The 25,932-nt window shown below is 42.4% G+C and overlaps 1 protein-coding gene and 1 long non-coding RNA gene across 2 annotated transcripts in view; one reads left to right on the top strand and one right to left on the bottom strand.

The window, feature by feature from the left end:
• Positions 1-25,932, top strand: part of ANKFN1 (ankyrin repeat and fibronectin type III domain containing 1) — a 297,332-nt gene that overhangs the window by 203,768 nt on the left and 67,632 nt on the right. The window contains exons 8-9 of the mRNA XM_042966568.1: positions 22,888-22,985; positions 25,314-25,404. Coding sequence (XP_042822502.1) covers positions 22,888-22,985; positions 25,314-25,404 — 189 coding nt within the window. The remainder of the gene's footprint in view (positions 1-22,887; positions 22,986-25,313; positions 25,405-25,932) is intronic.
• Positions 8,975-18,487, bottom strand: LOC122233571. Its single transcript, XR_006211191.1, has 2 exons — positions 18,279-18,487; positions 8,975-9,047 (listed from the first exon to the last, which is right to left on the bottom strand). It is a non-coding gene; the product is annotated as an uncharacterized LOC122233571 (long non-coding RNA).

Here is a 25,932-nt window from a genome sequence, read left to right as displayed (position 1 = left end):
ACACACCCACCCCCAACCACCTCCTCTCTGGTCACCATCAGTTTGTTCACTGTAGTTGAGTCTGTTTCTGAGTTTGTCTCTCTATCTTTTCTTCTTTTGCTTGTTTTGTTTCAAAGAGTTCATTTTAAAGTTTCACATGCTCAGAAGCTTTTTCCTCATGGCATCTGAATAAAGCCTGATCACTAACTGCCCCGTAATGAGGAGAGCCTTATGCAAGTTCATCAGCGTCTCTTTCAATGAGACTCAAATAGCCTTACTCCTCCTCGTTAAGCCGAGTTATCCCCAGTTAACAAAATCATGATATTGTTCGCAAAATCATCATCTTATTCGCCTATTTTTTTTCTAAAACATGAGTTTAATAAGGGAAGAACAGGCACTATTTTTTGAAACACAAGTAGTTACAATCCCCTCGTTTATTTTTTCTCCACGTCCGTCTACTTATTAGCTGTGTGAACTTGAACAAGGACTTAACCCCTCTGGCCTCAGTTTCTTCCCTAAAATAGGAAGGCAGTGTTTCTGCTGTTTTCAGAGTCATAAAATGGAGCCACAGTTACTTAAATAATATATAATTAAACAACAAGAACTGACAGTACAATAGGCAGGAGAAAAGCCAGGCCAGTTTTGAGAGTTGAAGCCCCAAATGACAGACTTCCCATTTTCTTTGCCCTGAGAATAACATCTTCTTGTTATTCCTGGGAACCTACTAGAATTCTCCAAAGTCTATATTCTTTTCTTTCTCCAAAGAGTTAGATGTTAACATGGTTTTGTCCGTACAGGAGGAAGAACACTTCTTGGAGGCTTCACCTTTCCTAATGACTGCTTCTGTGAATGAGGATATATTCTGTTTGCTTTGTTAGTCGGGAAGAGGGACTCTAATTTCTTGCAAATTCTACCTGAGTTATTTTCACTTGGATAGTTCTAGCTACTTTCAATAGAAATAGTTTGCCAAAACTTCCCCAAAATTTCCAAATGAAGTTATTTGGTCATTGTTAAGTAGTGTCTAGAGGTATCCTTTAAAACTGACCTTCTTTTCTCATCATTTTATCCTTCCGTGTTTCAGCAGTTAAACTTATCTGACACTGTGGTGGTAAATTCTTTGTTATTTGGTAAGGAATTAACAAGGATAAAAGAATGTGTTTGTGTTGGTTTGATGTTGAGATTGGAGGAAAAAGTTTAACTTTGCAGATCTTCTGCTCTTGTTGTGTGAACTACTTCTAGAAAATCAAAATCCAGGAAAAGTTAACAAATTAATTGGTATTTTTAATAAAATGGTCTTAGGGGTGCCTGGGTGGCTCAGTCGGTTAAGCATCTGACTTAGGCTCAGGTCGTGATCTCACAGCTTGTGAGTTCGAGCCCTGCATCAGGCTCTGTGCTGACAGCTCAGAGCCTGGAGCCTGCTTCAGATTCTGTGTCTCCCTCTCTCTCTGTCCCTCCCCTTCTCATGCTCTGCCTCTCTCTCTCTCTCTCTCTCTCTCAAAAATAAATAAAGACTAAAAAAAGAATAACTATAATGTAGGGTAGACCATGGTAAGTGCTGTAAGAAAAAGAGAAATTAGGGAGAGAAGTCACTTTCTATTCGGTTCATGAGTTTGCGCCGTGCATTGGGTTCTCTATGCTCTGATTCTGTGGCTCCCTCTCTGTCTGCCCCTCCCCCGCTCATGCTGTGTCTCTCACAAATAAATAAACATTAAAAAAATTTTTTAATGGTCTTAAGAGATGGCCATTTGTTTTAAAACATTAATAGTAAAACGGTGATAAAAAATTAAAAAAACAAAAGGCATTAAAAATTAAAATATGTAAAATCAGGTTTAGAAAGGGTTTTACATAAAATGATGTAGTGAGCTCTAAAAAGCAAGAATAAAACCATAAATCACAAACAGCCATGAAATATGTATAACATTAAAAAAAAAACAAAAAACAACCCACCAGAGTTTTAGAGTTTACCAACCAAGGAAAAGCAGAGATCATCTGGCCCAACGTATTCTTTTAAAACTAAGGAAACTGAGTCCCAGAAAGGTAAATGGACTCGCTTGAGGTCACAGAGCTGAGGTAAAATTCCTAGATCCCTGCTCCCAGTTCACTATTCTGTCCCCGACAGCATTTAGTAAAATTCACCAGAGACCTGAAGCCCAGGCTGGGGACCTCAGCGGTTAAAGCGCCTCGCCCGTAATCTGAGCAATTCATAGGACCCTCGTGAGATTTCTGGAGTTTGCAGAAGCTGAGGATGGTCAACAAGGGGAGCTCCTTCAACTCTGATGTCCCCGGGACCAGAGTAACCTGCCGAGGGCCCTCGGACCCTTGCTACTTGTGCTGGCATCAGAGGCTCACACCTCAGCCCCCAGATCCCTGCATGTCTGTTTTTATCCCTGCATTTCTAGCTGGGGTGGATAATGGGAAGCAATACGTCAGGTAGGAATCTCGACAGTTGGCCAACCCCCAGTCAGTGCATGGGAGCGGCCCACTGGCCCCCGCTCTCCAGGACTATGCCACGATTTGAAGGAACATAAATCTGAGAATCTGGTTTTGCTATTTCTACGAGTTCCGTCTGAGCATGACCAGCTTTATGTGGTGATGACTACATGGTCCATACTCCTTAACACGTACACGGTCTCGACACAACCTGGCCCTAACACTCCCAGCTTCATTTCCCACCACCTGTCGCTCTCCATGCCAGGGCTAAAACCACACGGCAGCTCACCTTACCTGGGACTCATCTCACAATCCCATGCCTCATGCCCTCGCACATGTTTCCCTTTCATCTCCTTCCAACATCGAGCCTGAACAAACGGATGGCTGGATGGATGAGGGAGTGGATGGAAAATGAATGAGGGAGTGAGGGAATATAATTTGAGGAGCCTTAGAAAAACCTGCCATCTCAAACTGGCTCCAGCTCCCATACAACAACTGAAAATTAAGCCTCTACTATCTGAGTAGCCTCACACCAGTGTTGTGATTATCCGCTATGAAGTGTATAGGAAATAGTTTAAATAATGGTTATGATGCTGAAGCTGGAGTAGTGAAGTTAGCCAAAAAAAAAAAAAAATCCTTTTTTTAATGTCATGAGGAAATCAAGGTTATTGACATGGTGTTAACTCTCACTCACTTGCATTTCTTGAGCAGGGGAGAGGTGAAATTATACCCAGGGTGCCAGGTAATTGTGCAATACCATGGATACACCAGTGGGAGTGTGGCATGTATGGAAAGCCTTCGCCCATGACGTTTGCAGCGGAGGAAACAAGCTTGGGAACTCTCTAGCAGAAATAAGTATTCTGTGTTGTCTTCTGACTTCCTCTGTTTAACATGAAAGTGCTTTGGGAGAAAAAATAACTAAAATGTGTAAATGAAAATAAATAGTCTCAGGGCTTAGCCATCACTCATACTTTGCTGTAAAGTTATTGATCGTGAGATGTGTCTTTAATTTTTAAGTAGAGGTTCAACTTTCCTGTGTGGCATCTGGGTCCAGGGTTTTGATAATGGGAGAATGCAGGGAGGCAGTTCTGGAAGGCTGGCACAGTGGTGCAGGCAAGTTGGCTCATTGAGAGAAATGCACGGCCCAGGAGGAGCGTGTAGACACTGTTCTGGGGGAAGGCCAGAACAGGAGAGAGACCCAGAAAGAGGTAGCAAGCCTGAAGGGCAACTCTATCCTGCCTTACAGTCTCCATCCTCTCCTTCATTTGATGCACATTCAGTGAATAGGGCACAACCCCAAGAAAATGGCACTCAGGCTCTAGAATGCTGCTCCTAAACCACTTTGGTATCATTCTCCCTTTGAAAAGTTCGTAGCACAGTGGCTCTGCCTGCCCAGTAAAAACACAGGTCTAAATGTCACGGCCTTTGTAAACACTCCGAAGCCAAGCCTTAGATTTTGCAGAGGTCTGTGAACTCCAGGTTAAGGACCCCGTGATCAGTTAATATTTGCAGACCCTTCCAAAGTCTGTCAAGTACTTTGCATATCATTCTTGTAACAACCCAATTAGCCAGGTACTCTCTCATTTTACGCATGAGAAAACAGAATGTCCTCCTGGTAGGTCACAGTCTATTCTGTTCTCTATTTTGTCTGTATGGAAAACATCTGGAAGGGGAGTCAAGAGCAGGTATCAGTGGTGGCCTGTGGGAAGCAAGCTAAGAGGGAATATAACCTTTGGTAGTATTTGCACTTTTTCCATGTATGATGCCACCAGCTTGTTTTATTTTGTTTTGTTTTTAAAGAGAGAGATCTGATCTGCTACTTTCAAACCTGTATTTTTATCCCTTTAAATAGGTGAAATGATGGGTACACTTAGAAAAGTCAGAGATTTCCAATGTCTTCTGAAAAAATGAAATCTTTTTTGTGCAAATTCCCATGTCAATTATCTCCTCATACTAGTCAGATAATTTATGGATAAATTATACATTTTAAAAGTAAATTTCATTGCAGCATGGTGAGACTGCATCTTGCAAATATATAGTACTTATATTTATAACAATTATATATGTTATTGGGTCTCCTTGGCCTTTTACTTGTAAATTGGTTTTCAGTAGAATTATTGGATTGTGCAGATTTTGTTTTGCTTTTTAAAGTTTATTTATTTTGAGAGAGAATGAGCAGGGGAGGGCAGAGAGAGGGAGAGGAAGGGAGAGGGAATCCCAAGCAGGCTCCGTGCTGTCAGCACAGAGCCCGATGCAGGGCTCAATCTCATGAACTGTGAGATCATAACAGGAGCCCAAATCGAGAGTCAGACGCTTAACAGGCACCCCAGGATTGTGTGGTTTAATGCCAGATTTTTTGATACAGTGAATACTAAAATAAATAAGCCTTTGCATCTTCATTCTCCAGTCCCAGGCAGCATTTAGCATTTAGCCTCCTCCCTGACCTACACACACATTTTCAACTGTTTCTTCTCCTTGTATGCTACCAAAACCTTTAGGTAACTAAATAACCAGTATCCAATGTTTGCAAATGCTTTTTTTTTTTTTTTAAGTCACAGTGTAGTTAACATCCAGTGTTATATTAGTTTCAGGTGTGTGATACAGTGATTCAACAATTCGATACATTTCTCAGTGCTGGTTCCGACAGGTGTGCTCTTAATCCCCTTCACCTACTTCACCCATCCTCCCCCCCCCCCCCCCCCACCACTCTCTGGCAACCACCAGCCTGTTCTCTGCATTTAAGAGTCTGGGTTTTTTTGTTGGCCTCTTTTTTATTTTGTTCGTTTTAAAAATCAAAACCCTGAAGCCTGAGATGCTTGTTACTTTTCTATGCTGAGGCCTAATGGAATAAAAACTGGTAAGGACATTTGTAAACAGGTGAGGCAGAGGAACACCTGGATGTGAGAACTCACCATTCAAAACGATTTGAAATAAGTTACTGAGTGGTGACCCCGAAGATGCTAGAAACACTGTTTCAGCCCTGACCACCTCCGGTGGGTTTTTTTCTGTTTTAGTCTCTGTTATAAATGGAAGAATCTATCCCTGAAAGGGTCAGCCAAGGCCGTGTATTTACTTTCTGCTTCCGCCTGAACTCTAGCTTTTGCTTTCATTTACGGCTGGTGCTCAGTGGCGGGTCTGGTGTTGCAAGAGGGAATTTCAAAGCAGAGCCCACAACCAGGTTTTCTGCCGTGGGAGAGACCATGTTCTGGGTCTACGGCTTCAGCTGTCCAGGTCTCCAGGAGCCTGGCCGCATCCTAGGAGGGCAAAAGCAACAGTGGGTGTATGCAGGACAGCTAGGACAGCTGTAAGTACAGCTGCAGTCCAGTGACGTGATTCAAGCGTTCGTCAACACTATCCAGCAATTACTCTGAGGAGATTCATCTTGTTGACTGAGTGGAAGTAAGGAAAAAAAAGGAAAAGAATCATGTGGAAAGGGGACTGTTCTCAGGTACGGCAGACCTTCACAGGAAGTCTAAGTTACTGTGCACAGTGTTGGTGGTGAATGAGCTGGCCAGACCACCCCAGATATAATAAACCGTGGGCTCCACAGAAAACAAAGAGGTTTAGGGCCATGTGTCACACAGGCATGCGGAATCTATAGGAATTAAAGTCAGAAATGGTACAGCTGGGTTGTGATACCTACACCAACCAGCTCTCAGGAAGTCACTGGACACTCTAAGAATCAGCTCCCTTACTTGAAATACAAGAATAAGAACAAAGTTGGCAGATCTAGTGAGGTTTAAATGTCTCCCATGAGCCTCCTTACATCAACACCGGTCATCAGATTAAAACACGAATCGATCATGTCATTCTGCTGCTCCTGAGCCTTCACTGGCTCCCACGAGGTAAAAACCAACTCTCAGCATTGCATTCAAGGACTTTCACATATCAGCCCAGCCCCCAGCCCCCACCTCCTGCTTCCCTCTGCTTCAAACCATTCCTCCTTTACCTTATCATGCCCATCCTCTCAACCCTTGGTCTCTCTCCCCAGAATGCCCTTCTCTGGGCGGTAAAGTCCTACTCAGTCTTTGAAACCCAGACCAGACGTCACCTTCCCTTACCCAGTCCCCCTCCCAAAGTTTGTTGGTCCTTAGAACATGAACAACACCTTGTTCACCTGCCTGCGACGGGGAGCATTGCGCCTACTGTAATTGCCTGTATCTTTATCCATCTGCCTGCTGGGCTGTGAGCCCCAATTCAAGGATGATGTCTTATTCTAGTTTACATCCCTGTCACCCAGCGCTGTGCCTTGAAATCTTAAAGATGCTCGCAGAAGTGTTGGCTCCTATGTGGAAATGTGAATTCATGAAGGTGTTCTTAAGCTGGAAAGTGTCATTTAAGTGTAGTATTATCATTAATGAAGGTGAAGGACCGAGCAGCAAGAATCGGTCCCGGAGATTTGCACTTAAAGGAATGAGTATCAAACCCTTCTACATCTAAATGCTACGTGTTCTTCCAGGGCCCTGCAGGGAAGTGGGCGGGCACACTGGGGGTGAGCCCCTTGGGGTGCCAAGGCGTAACGCCCTACCCAAAGCTGGTCTGTGGAACTGCACCTTCACCTGATAGCTAACTGAAGATTCGGAAGGATCACCTGTCAGACTTTCTCCAAATCAAAACTTACAAACCTGTGTGCCTCCAGGATTCCTTCTTCTCAGCAACTGTTTTCCTTGCCTTTCATACATTCTGAAGTGACATTTAACTGTGAGGGAAAGAGGCACTGGATTCTGAGCCCAGACCGACCTGGATTCAAAACTTGAGCCTGTGTTCATTCCCAGCATGCGGCTTGGCTAGCACACGCAGGCTTGCAGAGCCTGTGACATCACGTCTAAAACAGGAAAAGTGCCTAACAAGGAAAACCAAGTGCGACAAATGTGGAAGGGAGTATCGCACGCTGAAAATGCTAGGAAACTGTAAGATGTTCTTTCTGTGATGAGAGGTAGACAAGTACCAGCCACAGGCTTACTTTCCTTTGTTACTTCTTCTTCCTTTTCTCTCTCCTTTCACATTGCGAAAGTACATCTCACTGGTCTCACTGGTCTGTTTCTGTGTAGAGGAGTGTTTGCTCCAAATCTAATAAGGCTCATCTAAGGGACAACTTTTGGGGGAACATAATAGAGTCAGCAGCCCCCATGGTAACAGCATTTCTTTGATCTCTTGCCACTGAGTGTTGTTTTGAAAGTTAATTGAGGATGAAAGCATCTCCCCAAAAAACTACTATCAAAGGAGATTCCAACTCACCTCAAATCCAACCAACTCTGTTTTGCACGTGTAAAACTGAGATGACAACCACTGCATAAATATTAAATGAGCAGTGAGATGTCAGTGTTTTCATTACTGTGTGCAGTGGGACTCTGAACGAAGCTGAGACCAGTTTGGTACACCTGCAGAGGCAGCATGGGTTTTGATATAACCACGATATTTGATTTGGAAATTTAAAACATACAGTGTTGCCAATAGCTCTTAGTTTAAAAAAAAAAAAAAAAAAAAAAGTAGTTGAACTCCAGGATTCGCCATTTCCTATAAGAGCTTGAGATGCCAAGTATTTAGGTTTACATGAAAATTTGGCTCACAAATGCCTCAACGAATAGGAAAATCTGTCTCTTGGCGGGTAACGGAAATCAAGCAATGTCTTCCTCTTCACCCTCTTCAGAGGGTGAGACGCCAGTGCTGAACTGGTGTTCCACCTCACAGGGATCACGGCACGAATACTTCTGGTCTCCCAGACTGTAGCCTTATCCCCTCCAGTTTTTCTCCAACAAGCTACAAGAGTGATCTTTCTAAAATGCAAATCTGATCATATAATGGCCTAATCTATCAATAGCTCCAAAATGCCTTCAAAATATGTTAGCAGGATGAGCTCTTGCCTCGTGGTCCAATCTCTGCTCTGATTCAAGTCACACTCCCATCCCACCTCACCTCTTCTGTCCCCGGTGATTGCCCTGCAGTTCCCTGACCACACCATGATTCTGGGCCTTTGCTCTCACAGCAACCTCTACCTGGAATGTCTCTGACCACTCTCTTCCCTTGGCAGACCTGCACACTCTTCAGGACTCTGTCAGGAGTCAGCTTGTCCAGAAAGCTGTCCCTACCCACCCTCTCCTCAGGCTGCTGAGGGTGCCCCCCTCTGAGCCTGCCTCTCTCATAGACTCATCATATTGCATTCGAACCTTGTAGTGACTTGTCCATTGCCCCCATTGGACTGCCATTGTCTTGAGGGCGAGGATCAGATTTAATTCATAATCCCATCCCCAGAACTTTACATAATCTGGTCCCTACTGGACCGCCAGTAAAAGTGTGGTAAATCAATCCACCAAATGGCACTAGACTGAAAGCTGGGTATGACTTCTTATCCCAAACATGCCAGCAATTAGTGTGGTGTTGGATCTAGGCCGATAGAGACTCTATCATGTGTATTTCACGCCAGTAAGTCCACATAATTCTTTCTCTCACTGTCTATGGGCCAGTACCTTACCCCCAAGATTGAAATACTGCCAATGACTTTCCTAACCCACCTTGTTATCTTAGAATAGGTAATAGATCTTTCAAAGTCCGAAGAGCTCCTTACCTTCATCCTCCCCACAGAGGGTGACCTCTTGAAATGTTTGCAAAGTGGCAGCAGTCCTGTTCTTCCTCTGTAACTGCGAATGGGACAGAGTCTTCTTTGTTACTTATTGCATCTACTCATTTAAGACATTTTCATTAGGAACCTACTACGTGCCACCTGCTCCCATGGACCAAGATAAGAGGCATGGGTGAATCTGCCCATTAAACAAAATAGCTGAAAAATACTCAGCGTTATACATTGTAGGTCCAGGCTACTGACTCATTAGATACGTCCCCTTATATAAGGAGAAATGTAGAACCCAAAGGCCACAAACAAAATTAAGATAACCGTGGCACAAGAAAAGTAATTAGGCCCTGTAAATAGCTCCAGCTGGGATATACATTGTACATGATGATGTGTAGTCTTTCACGGGGATCTGAAGGGGATCCCTCAGATACACCTACGCTGCGTACAGTATGAAGGGTTTTCTTTGATCCCCTGGAGCCCATTTGGAATTCTTGGGCCCCCAAGTAAACAACTCCCAAACGAGCATGTCGAGCTCTGTGCCCTCAACATCAGCCATTCTGATCATCCACACAGAAACAGAAGCTGGGTCTGGGAATGGAAGACAGGGCTCTTTGTCTCCCTGGGGAGCTCTGGAAGGCTTATTCTTGCCTTGATGAGAGAAATCTAAAGATTGGATTTTTCAGGGTCAATAAGGCACCTTGTTGAGTAATTTACAGTAGAATGTGAAAACAAATACAGGAGGGAAGCACGCCAAACAGCACACTCCCCTGGTGAAACAAAGGGAGGAGGGCTCTGGCTGACTGCTCCCAAGGTGGTCTGGTTCATTCTTATTTATTTCCGTTCTCCCACACATTCCTCTGGATCCTGGGGAACCACTCCTGCTCTGGAGCTGGTCCGTTCCCAGGTCATCCATCCTGTCCCTCACCTCAGCCTAAATGTCTCTAGCCAGAGGGGAAACACGATTGGGGAGGGCCGGAATACACTACCGCGGAAGGAGAGGGAGGAAGATTTGGCACCGGGGATGTTACAGAACATGAACCAGGCTCAAACTATAAGCCAGCAATTTACATGAGTCTTCTGTGACTGTTTACACTGCTGTTTATTTATTTATTTTTTGAAATCAGTACTTATCTTGGCCACCACGGCCACATGTAGCTGACATGAAAATACAGAACACCTTCATGAGACTCACGGTCGCCCAGTATCCGTACAATCCCCTGTTCTTCCCCCCAACCCTCTCTCCCTCTTGAAACCACAACAAGGAAATCACAGTACTAGAGACAACGTGGGCCCTTGGGGAAAAGGGACAGAGGTGCCAACCAGGAGCCCCTGCCTTCAGTTCCCTTAGTAGAAGTCAAATATTGCAAATACTTTCTGCAAGCTTTTCATAGTTGCTGCTTTCTCTAGCTTAAAAGATCTTAATACGGCTATTAGTCCATTTATCACTTTCTCCTCATATGGGCTTGGCAAGCAGACAAAATAGACAGGAGTTCAAATCCAGACTCTGCATGGATAGACTCTGTGGCTTTTGGCTAATTGTTTATTTAGTAAAGCACAGTTCCCCAATAAATATTAATAGATGTCTTCCCAGAATCCTCCAAAGATCCTTAAACCTTAGCTTCCTATAAACCATTATCTGTTTTTGTTTAATTCAGGATTTTCTTTTTATCTTTATTTTTTGTAACATTTTACACATACATATTTTAAAAGGTAATCTACTATCTTTAAAAAAAAAATGACTAGACCAATTTTCTTAGGAAAAACTGCCAACTCCACCCTTTGCCAGTGGTTCTTTCCCATAATCAGAAAACACCTAGCCTAGCTTCCACATCAATTGGAAATACCCTTCACTGGGACACTTGATGTACCCATAGCCACAGTTCTCTGAGGAATATGCTGGAATCCTTGGCCCCTCCTTAAAATGTGCTCTCAAACAGTGGAGTGTAGATGAGGTGAAAAAGACACTGTACACATTTTTTTGTTTCTTGGGGTCTTGCTGACAGCAGGTGTTTTCTCACTTTGTCCCAGGAAGAAGAGAAAGTGGCATTTTATTTGGTCAGTAGCTATTTTTGGAACTATTACTCCATACAAGGCACAATATTGGCCACTGTGGGGGATGCAGAAATGAGTCAGACACCGTATCTTCCCTGAAGAACTTACAGGGAAGATAAAATGTTCATTTTGCACACTTTTTGGAATGCCTGCAATGTGCATATCCTCTTGTAGGCCCTGGGGATACAGTGAGGAAAAACAGACCAAGCTCATGTAGTTCATATTTTCTTGGGTAAGCAAGTAAATTAACAAATAGCTTCAGATTGTGATAAATGCTAAAAACAAAAGAATAGAGGATAATGTATTGGAGTGAGGTGCAGGATGACCTTGGTAGAAATGACTTGGGAAGTCAGAGACACAGAAAGTGCCCATGAAGGAAGATGGGTAGAATAACAGGAAATGGAGTTTCAGAGAAGTGGACAGGAGTCAGACATGACTCTTTGTAGACTAGGGGTCTGTAAACTCGTCCTACCAAGTGTCAGACAGTAAGTAAACATGTTAGGCTTTGTGGGCCATGTGGTCTGTATTACAACTATTCAATTCCGCCATTGAGACAACATGCAAAATTATGACTGGGGTTGTGTTCCAATAAACTTTTAGTTATGGACGCCGAGATTGGAATTTCACATAATTTTCACATGTTACAAAATATTTTTTTTCCTCAGTGTAGAGACCATTTTTAGCTCACAGCCTGGACAAAAACAGGCGGTAGGCTGGATTTTGGTACAGTTTGCCCCCGTTGTACACCCCCGTTGTACAGTACGTTAAGGAGTTTGGATTTTATTCCAAGTGTACCTATGAGATTTCAATGAAGGAAAGTATTGTGATATGGTCTATGCTCTGAAGAGATCGTTCTGGCTTCTGTGGACTGGTGAGGGGTATGTGCACAGGCGGAAAGACCAGTTGAGCTCTGAAACTGTCACAGAGTACCAATGTGAAACAGCGGTGATGTGGACAAGAGTAACAAGCATGGAATTAAAAGAAATTAAAAGGAGGCTGATTTGAAATGTGCTGTGCAGGTAGAGTTGAAAACACAAGTGCCTGAATCGTTATAATACAAAGTAGACAGGACTCAAGCCAGGGAGAATGACAGATACAATTACTGTCAGAAACCAGAGACAGTGAGCTGGTGTTGAAGGAGCCTGAGCCTCTCTCACATGGGTAGGTCTTTGACAAGAGGGGATGGGAGAGACATCAGGCTGGAATGATGGTCTGACTGGTGATGGGGAAGGAACTCTGTTCTGAGGTAGACTTGATCTCTCCAAACCTCCCGTCCTCATCTGCAAACTCATTAAACTGTAAGCTTCTTGAGGCCAGGGACCACGTTATTTGCCTTTCCATATCCCTACAACCTAGCTGGTCAATAATCTTAACATCGATTCAGTAAGTCTTTTCTGACCTACTCTATGCTATGGCATATGCTAGCAACATATATATACACATAGTTAATGTCCTCGCAGAGCTTATAGGACTAAAGAGAACTGAACTAATAATGCTACACAGGGACACTATCTGGTGGTCCAAGAGATACAATGGGGACTTTGTGTTATCTTGGGACCAGAGAAGGCTTATGAGCAGGAGTGACATTTACATTGATTGCTGAGGGAAAAGGAAGGGATATTTAGTGAAATGAAAGTCAGAAAGAAGGAAAGAACATTTCTGGCAAAATGAACAGTGTGTGTGAGAGGAAGGAGCCTGACATGTCAAAGATCTAAAAATCAGAGAGAAGAGAACAAGTGGGCACAGTGGACCGTGGCTAGTGGGTGGAGAAGGCCAGGTCATCCAGGGCCCAGGCGCAAGAGGAAGTTGTAGGGGCGTTTTGGGCTCACACAGCCTGGGCTTTAATTCCCAGCTCTGCCACTTGTCAGATCGGTAGAAAGACTGAACAAGTGCCTTAGTCCATCTTGGAGGACTGCTGTAAGAAATAAATGAGATTTTCTGTATGAGAATCCAGTAGATTTTCATTAAGTGATAGTCTTCCTCCCTTGGCTCACAGGACAAATGCAGGGAGTAGTGCAAACTCAGAAATAGGTTAAATGCCTGGTGAAGGAGTCCTTATCTTGTAGTTTACAGGAAGCCCAATGGAACAACGAGGACTGTCTCCGATAGAAGCCAGACCAGCTCCATCTGAGACTCTACTCCATACTTCTACGACAGAGGGTGGGGTGGGTGTCCAGAGATCAGTAGGGCAGGGTCCTGCCTTCAAGGGTTTTAATTATGTAAAGTTATAAAGAGGAGTGTGGGGTGTGAAATGGGTGCAGTAGGATGAACGAACAGCCAAACAGTGCCGTCCTCCCAATGAAAGCTCCTTGTCTGGCCGGAGAGTTGGACTGTTGTTGCTTTTGCCCCTGTGGCTGCTTATTTTAATTCCATGAGGACCCAAAAGGATTCAGAAATCTGGGAATTGGCCACATATCTTGGACCTTGTGTGTAGAAATCAGACAGCTGCCACTACGTTTCTCTGCTTTGTGCCCTTTGGAAACATAAAGCAGCTTGCCAGACCTCTCTCCCTGCAGGCAAGAAGGGCATCTCTCTGCTGGGAATAAAACAAAACAGAATCTCAGCATCCCAGGAAGCTCAGCCAGGAGAAGGCCCTTCCCCTGTGGAAGAGGCATCAGATGCTGCCTATTCTCAGAGTCCCAGCCTTCAGCTCTCTGTCACTTGGTTTTGAGTCCCTGCTATTGTTCAGCTACATCCACTGCAGCCTTTAAAAAGCCTATACTTGTTAATAAAATCATTATCTGGACACTATTAAAAGCGCTCAAAAACAAGCTGTTTTCGAAAAAATCTGTCTGGACATCCTATAACTCAAGGATATAGCAGTGTTCCAGGGAAAATGGAAAAGCCAAAAGTATCTGAATTAATGACCTGTGCGACTATTTTCAGTCCAGAGTGTATTAAAAGTGCCCATACAGGGGCGCCTGGGTGGCTCAGTCGGTTAAGTGTCTGACTTTGGTTCAGGTCATGATCTCACAGTTTGTGAGTTCGAGCCCCACGTTGGGCTCTGTGCTGATAGCTTAGAGCCTGGAGCCTGCTTCGAATTCTGTGTCTCCCTCTCCCTCTGCTCCTCCCCCACTCATGCTCTGTCTCTCTCTCTCTCCTTCAAAAATAAATAAAAACATTAAAAAAAAGTGCCCATACATATAGCCCAGATAATCATGAAATAAAATATAATATCAATGTATAATAGAATATAATAAAGAATATAATAATTATGAAGCCCAGATAATCCAGGTTAGGAACAGAGCTCTTTCACGCCATCAGGAGTACTGGACTGGTACATCTTGTCGTACCCACAATCGATATGTAGGTTTCTTCTGGGCAGCCCCTGACACTGTCCCCCTGGTTGCAGTCAAGTCCATGGATGCCCACCCTGCAGGCTGTGTGCTGCACCAGTTTCTGGGCCACCCTGGCTTGGGCTGGAAGAACTGGTGCAGGAAGCCTGGGCACCTGTACTGCCCAGTGCCTGGGGCCTGACCACTGGGCAGACCTCCCCAGTGGTGACTGCTTGGTAACTGAACTTTTGCCCCAGATTCCCTCACTGTACCACTCCTGCCTCCTAAAGGAGTTTATATACCTCATTCTTGCCTCCTGGTAACAGAATGTTACCTAAATTATGCCTAAGAAATCTATTTCCCCCCGACATTCTACCCTGGTGGTCAGGATACATCCACCCTTAGAGTCTATCTAAGCAATCACCTAGCATTTATTCACTGGTATGATGGTAAGTGTTTAACAATTGGCTCTCTGGGGGGAAAAGTGTGTGTGTGTGTGTGTGTGTGTGTGTATACCTTCACATAAGTCTATTGTAAGTTTTACTGATAGGATATGTAGCACACAATTTAAAATCATAATAATAAAATATACAACACTCTTTTTTTGTAAATTTCTTCTAGCCTGTTGATTCACCCAAAATGCTTTTTGTTTGTTTTTATCAAACTCTTGAGTCTGTAAGCCAACCTGTAGCTGTAATTAATGGATGAGTATAGTTGCCACTTAAGGGTTGGTTGATATATTCGTGTACTTTAAGGAAGCAAAACAAGATGAAACAACACAGGCTTATCGTGGGACATCACTTGTTGATCAGTGGCATAAGCAACTTCTTTGTCAAATCAAGTAATAGTTTTTGAGTACTGGAAGGATATTTCCTCAGGTTTTTTGTGCTATTCACAATGAAACAGCCACAGAGATTTTAACCTGCATTATTAACATTTTCTTCATCGCTTTCTTAAGTCTAGACTAGTGATCAGCAAATTTCTCCTGTAAAGGGCCAGAGAGTAACTATATTAGGCTTTGTGGGCCACATATGGTCTCTGTCACATACTCTTCCGTGTGTGTGTGTTGGGGGGTGGGGGGGTGGAGTGGGTTTTACAATTCTTTAAAAACATAAAAACTAAAACCCTCCTTAGCTCCTGGGCCACACAAAACCAGACTGAGGCTGGATTTAGCTCACGGAACTGTAGTTTGCCAATACCTGATCTAAACAGTTCACAGAAGAAAAAAATCAAGACCTGACTTCCGATTTTTATGGTGTAACTATTCCCACCATGGCCACTTCCAAGCTGCCGACACAATATCACGAAAATGACTGGGAAGCGATGTGCCCTGGTGCACCATCATACATGTTTCCACTGTTCAGGTGCAAGAGATATCAGTAACCTCAGGAGCATAAATAACAGCAAAGTGCAGTAAAACAGGGAGTAACAAGTTTTAAATACTTACTGTCTTTGTCTTTAATTTATTTAACTTTAACTTTGTATGATTTAATTTTTAATGATGGCTGTGTTTAACCACTAGCTCATAAAACTCCTGAGATCTCAACAGTCCATTCTCACAAGCTATGTGGCTCAACCCCGGTGCCCTGCTGTGTTTATCCCATGCACACACGGTTGAGGACCAAGCCCTGATTTGCCCCGGCTCCCTGTTTGTGCTGCCCCTCAAAGCCACCTCATCACACCACCCCACCTTAGATGCACCGCGATGGGTGGATTCTGTGCCCTGATAAATCTGTGACCTTCCCAACTCAAATGTTCTGGGAAAACCAGGAGGTGAATATGCCAAGGAAAGACAGCCTATAAACGAAAAGATAAAAGTGATTTCTACACGAGCTGGGGCTTGAAGGTTACTTATGCTTCCAGTAACCCTAATGGTGCCACTGATTCAGACTTTCTGAGCCCAAAACTGCAGAAATTACTGAGAGAAGTTTTGTTTGGAGGCATGCCTGGTGAAGTGTCCAAAGAAGTACATGAAAGGTGAAGTTCTCTGAAAAGGTGAAGGCTGGCACCTAGGTCATCTGGAAGACTGGGATTCATTCAACAAGCACTTTGTTGCTAGGCTTGGAAAAAGAGAGAAAGCTACTTGCGATAGTAAGAATCACACAAATGATAACACCTTTCATTTAGAAAGCCAAGGGGATCAAGAGAAAGAATACAATTAGATAATAGCCATAATCGGGTGAACTATTAGGAGGGAAATAAGGATGCAGGTGGATTGGACTGTGGTTACTTGTAGTGTACTTTTCAAAACCCTGAATTTTAGACATCCCTGCTTCTGGTCTGTATCCGTGTGCTACTCTGTCATATAGCAGGCAAAACTATGACAGTACACAACGTAGACAGATAGGGACATACCATTTTTGTGGTTGCAGAATCTGACCATAAGTAAATGAAATAGCCCTCTGATTCCAAGTTTGCTTTTAATCTTCTAGAAGTAGTGGGTGCAAGAAGGCGTTACTACTGTCAAAAAAAAAAAAAAAAAAGTCTTTTGCCCTTAATTTAAATCATTGTTTTTCTAGGGAAATTTAATTTGGGGGAAAAAATGTTTTTCTAATTAACTGGAAGACTGTGTGCTGTGCAAACAATAAAGATTCTTGTTTGAAAGTAATGCATGCCCCCACTCCTAGGACTACCAAGGGAATTTAAAATAAAAAACGCGAGCAGCTCTGACCTTGTATTCTGCCAGAGCTAAACAGAATTCCCAGATCCAGAGTTTTCACGTCAGTTCCCAATTTCAAACCCACAAGTGTTGAGTGGGTTCATGCTTCGGCAAGACACATCTTCTCATCTCTAGAAACAACTGTATTTGATCTCTTCCTGGTTTCTCGGCATGTCCCTCACTCCCTCTTTCTTTCTCTTGTGCTATGGTTGGCCTCAAAGGTTAGAAACTGCACAATTGGATGAACCGGGGAGGATTTCATAATGTTCTGGTGATGGGCTGGGCAGTCTAGCCAAATTCCGTTCATTAGCTAAGGCGCCGGGGTGAGTGTGGCCAGTAAGAATGCCGTTTTGGTTCCACTGAAGTGCTGATAGGGAACAGGAAATAAACTTTTATTTTTTTGGTTCCTGAGCAGCAGTATGGACAAGTGAAGAGTCTGGGATGCTGGGAATCTGGAGGCCAGGAATTAATCTCCAACCCAACCACTTACTGGGCAGCTCAAGCAACTTCTGTTCTCTTTCTGACTGTTTTTTTTCTATTCTGACACTGTTTTCTTATTCTTTATGTACTGGCATCAGATTTCTGTCTACCTTAGACTTTAAACATTCCAAAGTCAGGAATCAAGGAATCAATTCACTAACCGTTTACTGAGCCACCTATGCTGTGCTAGGTGCCATGACAGGCGCTTCGTAAACTGGTATTAATCCAACATGGTCCCTGCCCTCAAAGAAAGTACAGACTACAGAGGAGGCAGATCTCTTAGAAAATAAACACAAAACAAACAAAGCAAGTGGAAGTGTGAGAGACATATTAAAGTTACTATGGCAAAATGGCAAAGGAGCTTCCATTGGAAAGCCAGGGAAAGCTGTGGAAAGGAAGGGACTTTGAACCGCTCCTGTTTGAATAAAGGGGAAGACAATTTGGGGGAAGAGGAGAGCATACCAGAAGAGAAAAAAAACATAAAGAAAATCAGTCTGAGGTCAAGTGACATATGGCTAAAGTGAAGGGTTCCAGCAGGGCCTGGGCATGAAACAGGAGTAGAACCCACCAGTATACTCCTCCTGGCGTGAGCACAGCTCTGGGCTTTCAGGGGTTTCAGACTTGAGGGAGACTCTTGGACAACAGCGGGTTTTAGATGTTTTATCAATTAAATAGAAATTTACTAGACATTGCTGTAATGTTATCTCCTTATGCCTTGATTTTTGCATAGTGTCCACCCTCTCAAGAAACTGGCCTGAAAACTTAAAAAGTGTTACCGGCTGAAACAGGGTGGATTATTCACATAGTTCACACCAAGAGGCTGGAAACTTACCTGAGCTTTAGATTTGGTCCTCTTTGTGCATCCTAATGCTTCCAGTCATGAATTTTCTACTCTTGCATTGATTCTGTGACTTTTCTCCTTACATTATAGGCTTCAGGTGACAAGGCCAGACCTTCAGGAGCTCTTTTCCTTCTTAACCTTTCAGGCTGCATTTTATGTAGCTGCCATCCAGTAAATAGAGGTGTTCAGCTAGAACTCTCCTTCCAAAATGACTCTACATTTCTAAAACTTAGATAAAAATATTTGTTAAAATAATAAAGCATCATATTTAAAATATTCATAGCTATTTGATACAAATATAGTGAATCACAGTTTGAGCCAGAGCCAAATTTTCAGACGTACTAACACCTTGGTTTGGTCTGGTACCTTTCTTGCTAATGTTCAACTGCTATGAGCCATTGCATGATTAAACCCTGCTTCTGTTTCCCAGACCTAAGTAGAAACAGTTGCCCTGATCTTTATCTTAAAATTATAAGTCTTATACAGTTTTAAACTTCATATACATGGCTCCAGCCCTTCAGGGATTTAGAACAGGCTTACAAGTGATTTTCTTGTGGCTTTAATATTAAGTCTTTAAACTACCTACACATAACTTTCCAGAGAGACCATGCTAAGTTGCCTTCCTAGAATTCCCAGTGGGCTCTCAAAGTGATTCCTGCTGACTCTGTTTCCCTCCCTCATTTTTTAAGTGACCAGAAGCTCCTTTCTTTTATGTCAAAAGAGTCCACCAAACCAATGAAGTACATAGAGGAAAAAGACTGTTGGTTGCCCTCGGAATAGATTGTCCATTCCAATATGGAGGATTTTTTTCCTTCCATGTGAATCTTCTCTTTCATGTTCCAAGATCTAATTAGACTTAAATGCTTACAAGTTTGTTTTTTCTTTTAACGTTTATTTATTATTGAGAGACAGAGAGAGACAGAGCATGAGCAGGAGAGGGGCAGAGAGAGGAGGAGACACAGAATCCGAAGCAGGCTCCAGGCTCTGAGCTGTCAGCACAGAGCCCGACGTGGGGCTGGACCTCACAAACCGCGAGATCATGACCTGAGACGAAGTCAGACGCTCAACCGACTGAGCCAGCCAGGCGCCCCAATGCTTAAAACTTTCTATTAACTCCCAAAGCTGCACCACATCTCCTTACAAGGCTGCTTCTCTTTGTATTTTGTTTTGTTTCTCAAGAAGCCAGGTCTTCTTTTCCACCCGAAATATTTTATAAAACATATTTCAATAGAACATGAACAGTTATTCAAAAATAAATCATTTCTTCCAAAATTTTAAAGATTGTATCTTTGAACAACTTCTCATTAACCACTTGCCAGATAATCTGGTGGCAATCCCACTAATCCTTAGCTCTTCTTTTAGGAAGTCTCCCTGAATCCTTAGCCTGGAATCGGAAACCCTTGATTCTCATCCTTCCACTTGGAGTTCCCCACATCAGTCAATGATGCATGTCTCAGTGGCAACCAAAGAAATTTCTGTTTCCAGAATTTTCCTGTGTTCCTTGCTTTTTCTAGATATCCTTCCACATTTGTTACTGATTTTCATTTTGTTTTCTTTGTGATAATTTCCTCAATGATTTCCTTTTTTTTTCTTTTGGCTAGTTATATGCAACATTATTCTCTGATTACAAACCCTCTCCAAGTTGACTTTCAGCGACTTGGCTTCTTCAAGAGCTAGTAGCTCATAAGCATAATGAAACATTTTGGAAAAAATACATACATATATATGTATTTTATATAATATATAATATATAATGTATATTTTAAATTATATCTTCTAGAATATCTATTTGTAAGGAAGTATAGGCTTGATTTGAGATTTAACATCCAATCGTAATCATTTGATTCTAATTACATTTACAACATGCCTAAGAGTTTCAAAGGGCAAAGAACTGAAGAGTGAAAAAATTCACAGGAAGAAAAATATCTCCATGTTGGAAAAACCAGTCTAGTGTGTGTGTGTGTGTGTGTGTGTGTGTGTGTGTGTGTGTGTATGTGTATGTGTGTATGCATGCATATAATCAAACTGTATATATTTGATTTGTAAAATATTTAGGAAGCACCTTCTATCCACCAAAAACACAAATCCATGTACTAAAGAGGAAAAAGAGAAAGCTATTTCTCCTATTCTCCTATCCTCAAACCTATCACAATCTAACAAGAAAAAGAGATACATAAAATTAAGCATAATATGTGTGTAGTAAATCTTGTTTTTATATGAATAGAGGGCTTTGGGAACACAGGAACAGGTGTATTTAATTGATTTTTCCTGAGGAATTTTGAGTTAACTTTGCTAAATATTTTTTTAAGTTTATTTATTTTGAGAGAGAGAGAGAGATACAGAGAGAGAGAGAATCCTAAGCAGACTCTGCACTGTCAGTGCTCAGCACTGAGCCTGACGTGGGGCTCAAACCCACGAAACATGAGATCATGACCTGAGCCAAAATCAAGAGATAGACATGGCCCCAACTTTGCCAGCTCTTAAAAGGATGAGTAGAGTTTCACCAAGCAGTGGTTGGAAGATGAGCAAAAGACACCGAGACAGAAAAGTACACAGAATAATCAGGTAACGGGAACTTACAGAGCAAGGACTTCACTATGAGACGTGGCAGAAAGTGAAGACAGGAGAGTATGGCTGGGACCAGATCATGAAGGTCCTTGAATGCCCTGTTAACATTTCATTTTATTTTGAAAGCAACTGGACACTGTAAAAAGATGAATGAAATCATGAGATCTGAATTTTTAAACTATAATTCAGGCTATTGTAAGAGAATTGTACATAAGAGTGAGAATACGAACAGAAAAATCAATTAAGAGAGTTAATCAGTTAATCAATCAGGGGTATACCTCCTTCTAAAAAAATGAATTGCAGAGTTGATGTGCATGATTATAAAGTCCTGTTCTAGAATAGTTTCAGTGTGCAGGGGAGAGGGAAACTTATGGGAGACATTTTAAAGCAGAACCTACTGCATTTAGTAATCAACTGATTGTGAGGAATTAGGGAAAGGGAGGAGGCAAGGATGCTCTGAGATTTGGAGTTGGGTGATTGGGTGTATGACAATGCCATGAGCTACAACTGAGAAAACAAGAGGAGACACCTGTTTTGGCAAAGAGAAGTACTAGCGGGCACTTATGTGGAGACCTGCAAGAGGAAGTCCGAGTCCAGAGAGAGGCCGGACCTAGAGTTACAGTTTTGAGAGCCATCATTGGAGCCATAACAGTGAAAAGGGTCACTGCTTGGGACAAGCGTGCAAAGTGAGAAAAGAGCCAAAACCACGCCTGCAAGGAACATTACAGCAAAGGAAGAGGGAAAAGAGGAACCAAGGAGAGCCCAGAAAGAGGGGTCAGGAGGTAGGAAGAAAGGGTGCAACCAAAACGGAGGGGAAGAAGGCTGCAAAAATTAAGGGAGGCCAGAGTGGTAGGATTTCCCAGGAAGAGGCTGCTGCAGATAATTAAAGCACTAGGAAGTTTAGGAAAGCAATTTCTAGAGAGTGAGGAGAACAAGGCAGATTCCTAGGAACATACAGAGACAGAGCCGAGGGTACAGGGGCAGCAGCCCTAAAGCACAGGGATTGTGTGACTCGAGAAGCAGCAGGCTTTAGGGATAGTTCAGCTTAATTTTGAAGTACTTAAGTGTCATAGAGAATGTAATTTAAATCTTAAAACCGATAGCTTGTCATTATGAGGTTTAAAACATGCAGGCCTTGTCTTCCCTGTGACTTAAGCTCCTGCTTCATTCAGAATTGCCTTAAATCCTGCCATGGGTAAGCTGTCACTTTTTACTCTACTTTTTACTGATGAGGCACAATTGATCTCTCCTTACCATGGTTTTTTGAACCCATGGAAAATGCTATGATATGAAAGAACATGGTCTCAGGGTAAGAAGGGGTGTTAGAATTTGGGTGTTAGCTTTAACTGTGAATGAATACCCACTCTGGGGATGTCAGGTTGAGGGGGAGCACTGAAGAGGTCAGCCACAAACCCCAAATCCTCAGGCTGGAGAGAAGCCAATGAAAAAGCCTGGAAGACAGGACCAGGGAGGAGAAGGAGAGCCTGGGGAGCAGTGTGTGAGACACTAGAGGAAGAGAGTGCTTCCAGAAGAAGGTGTCAAATGACCCAGCAGGAAATGAAAGGAGGCTTCTTTGTTTGGGATGAGAACGTCCCTGGGACCTTGAAATAGCACTTTCAGGAGATTGCTGAAGCCCTGATCAGATATGGGCAGCGAACAGAAGGCAATGTCCTAGTGTACCCTTCACTTCTTACATGCAATAAATAACTTACCTTCTACCTACAGTGAACTGTTATGTATAATGTGCCTGAGGATGCATGTGTCTATGTACATGTGTACACAGTTACATACACATATGCACACTTAAAGGTGTATTAATCACTGCTGAATGGTTAATTGTCTTCCTCTCTTGTTTTAAAAAATAATTGAGACTTGGAAACCGAATTGCTGTCCCGAGGCAAATTGTTAGATGTGCAAATATAGGGAAAAGAGGATAAACGTACCATTTTTGAGAGGGACTTTTGCTAGAGTTTCTATGATGTTTCTTGATATGTGAGTGGATTTCGTTCTCTTTTTCTTTCTCTCCTTCCAGTGGAATGGAGCATGTCTAAAGACTTTCGTCCTTTGGCTGGAGAGATCATCATGGAAAACTTGCAGACCCTGAGATGCACAATCACAGGACTGACAACGGTAAATGCCAAATCCTCCCATTAGGCTTCCCATTCCCCTGCTCCTGATGTTTGTGCTGGGATTCGGGTAGCAAATGCCTACTCTGGAAGCGACAGCCAACACCCAGCCCTCTGGCAACAACTGCCACTCGTTAAGTGTGATATGTCTGGTATCCATAATCTGAACTCCACAAAGGACTGAGCAGACAGCATGAACCACTTTGTAAGCTGCCATGTTCTACAGAGATCAGAAAAAGACTGGCCTCATGCAAGCCTTGAAAGCTGCTGCTTTCTGGATCACAGTCTAATCTTTAGGGGGGATCAAAGGCTCGGAGAGATCCAATTTTGACTCCCTGTCTGATGGTAAAAATAACAGCCTCCTCTAACCCTCACCCCCATAGCCTTGGTTGAGATCAGTCATCTATTGGAGTCATACAATTTCCTGAGAGAAATCCTTTTCCCTTGATTAAAAAAAAAAAAAAAAAAAAAAATCTGTCTAAATCTGCTTTCACAGAAAAGAAACTATATATGGTGGCACTACATTTCTCAGTAACCTGAACCAATTTAAACTGTGAATGAAAAACTGGAACAAGCTGAGCTTATTTGTTTAATCAATCTAAACTCAAACGTTAATTATTTATACAACTATACACCATAGGAGCATATGAAATGCAAAAAATAAAAACACCTGGCACATCAGTTCATACTGAAACAAACACTGTATCTCCTCAAGTAATTAAAATGCAACAAAACTGAATCATCAGAATATTTTTTAGTAAAGTTTTTAAAGTATACTTATCAAACCTGTCAGGGTTTTTTTGTTTTGTTTTGTTTTTTGTTTTTATTTTTTTACTCCAATTAGAATCCTTAATTATCTTAGGACCTTTCTATGCAAGAAGTAGGGGGAGAATTTTCTTGGTCTTGTTGTTTTTCAAAAAGATCAGTCCTTTAAACCAGTTATGTGTAAAGTGTACTCCTGAAACCCAGCATGAAAAAGCTGCATTAGGTTGCATCTCTTCAAGTTTGAACCAGCTATTCTAACAGAATTCTTGGTGGTTGGGTCACCACCACAGAATCTTGACTTTTAGTCCTAATCACACGTCTACACCAGGGGCCAAAACTGTGGATTACCAGAACAAACAAACCCCTGAGTGGGTGGCCCCCAGAGATGCTATCGGCAGAAGACTGATTCCCAACCCTATAGCTCACATGATGGAAAAGGGCCAGAAGAGAACCCTAGGGAATTTCCTTTGCTTAAAAGAAAAAGTGATATTGTGATAAAAATGGAAAACTCTCCACAGAGAGTTTCTCTAATATTTGAACTAATTTTTATAGGGATTAAGTTTTTCCACTTGGTCGTCCAATGAGAGCAATTCAGACACTATCCTAATCACATAAAAGCCTAGAAGTAGATTTACACTTCTGCGGAATCTCTATAACCTTGAAGTACGTAGAAACCTATTTTTAATGTTAAAAAAATTAACTTTATAATATGGTAAGGCCAACATTATTAAAATTTCTAGCAAAGGCTCTACGAAGATGTGGGGTTTTTTTGTTTTGTTTTTTGGTTTTTGGGTTGTGTTTTTTTGTTTTTTTACTTCAAACATTATTTTACAATTTTTGCAAGGGATGTTTTATCAAATGCTGGCTTCAAAAATGCCTCTTTGGGTTCACTGGGTAAAGAAAAAAAAACTCAAAGGAAAAATGTAAAACTATACAAAACATCTGAAGTTTACAAGTAAACAAAAACAACTAAATTTTTAGTGTCATAAGACATTAAAGAATATAACCATTGTTTTAATAATGGTTTTAAACTTGAAGTAAAATCAAAGAAGGAAAGCATTATTTAATATGGCATAAAATGTAGAAACAATCTTAATGTTCATTGGTAGGGGACTGGTTACATAAATGACAATATTTGCCCACAGTTTAGTACTTACTATGCAGCCCCTAAATGAATGAACCACATCTCTGATGTACTATTATGAAAATACGTGCATTGTAACTTCTTAATTTTAAAAGCAAGTCAATCAGCTCATAAAAATGATGGTGACTGCCTCTGGGGAGGGGAAAATGAAGAGAAAGAGGTGAGGAATTGCTGTTTTTGGTAAAACTTGACTTTTAATAATTAGTGTATAATTTGGGGGGGGAAGCTCATAGAAACTGAGAGCACCCCAAAATGTTTATCATTACACATAAATAAATGTGATAGTCAATAAAAGCTAGAAAGCTAACGTATGGCTAGTGGATTTCCCAAGGGATCAAGTTGTTCATTGGACACAGGACTCTAGACTAAAGTGATTCAGTAAAATTCCTAATGCATCATTCTCTCTATTTCGATACTTTTCAGGGCCAACAGTATTTTGTTCAAGTCTCGGCTTATAACATGAAGGGATGGGGACCTGCTCAGACCACGACTCCGGCATGTGCCTCGCCTTCCAGTAGGTGGTGGCTGTGAACTCTCTCAAGCCTGGCAACAGGCTCCAACTCCCCCTCCATCCATCCTCCGGACACCACTGCCTTTCCCTCTCCCCACTGCTGGGGACTAACAAAACCTCCTCAGAGTAGCCTCTGGGCCACATAATGAAGGATTCCTCTGCAGAAATGTTCCCTTGGGAGGCAACTCGGTGGAATGAGAGGAGAGGGAATTTGGAACCGGCAAGACCAAATTCGGTACCCATGATACATTTTATTAGCCGCGTGGCCTTCAAAAGTTCCTTAACCTCTCCAAATCTGTAGGAGTCCAATCTGACCTTTCCCAAGACTTTCGTGGGGATGTGGGGAATGACAGCAGAGGGAGTGGCCAGCCCGTTCTAGCTCTCCTCTCCTCCTCACTCCCTCACCCACATCCAATTGATAAGAGAATGAGATATTCTTCTGACACAATGTCAGAAAAAGAAGCTTTCTTAGTAACAGGCACTCTGCTACCCTCTGCTACAAATATATAATATTTATAGTGGGAGCTGAAA

This window comes from Panthera tigris, chromosome E1 (assembly GCF_018350195.1).
Source record: "Panthera tigris isolate Pti1 chromosome E1, P.tigris_Pti1_mat1.1, whole genome shotgun sequence".
Classification (NCBI taxonomy): Eukaryota; Metazoa; Chordata; class Mammalia; order Carnivora; family Felidae; genus Panthera; species Panthera tigris.
Note: the sequence above shows the minus strand (reverse complement) of the source record. Positions and strands in the feature narration are given on the sequence as shown.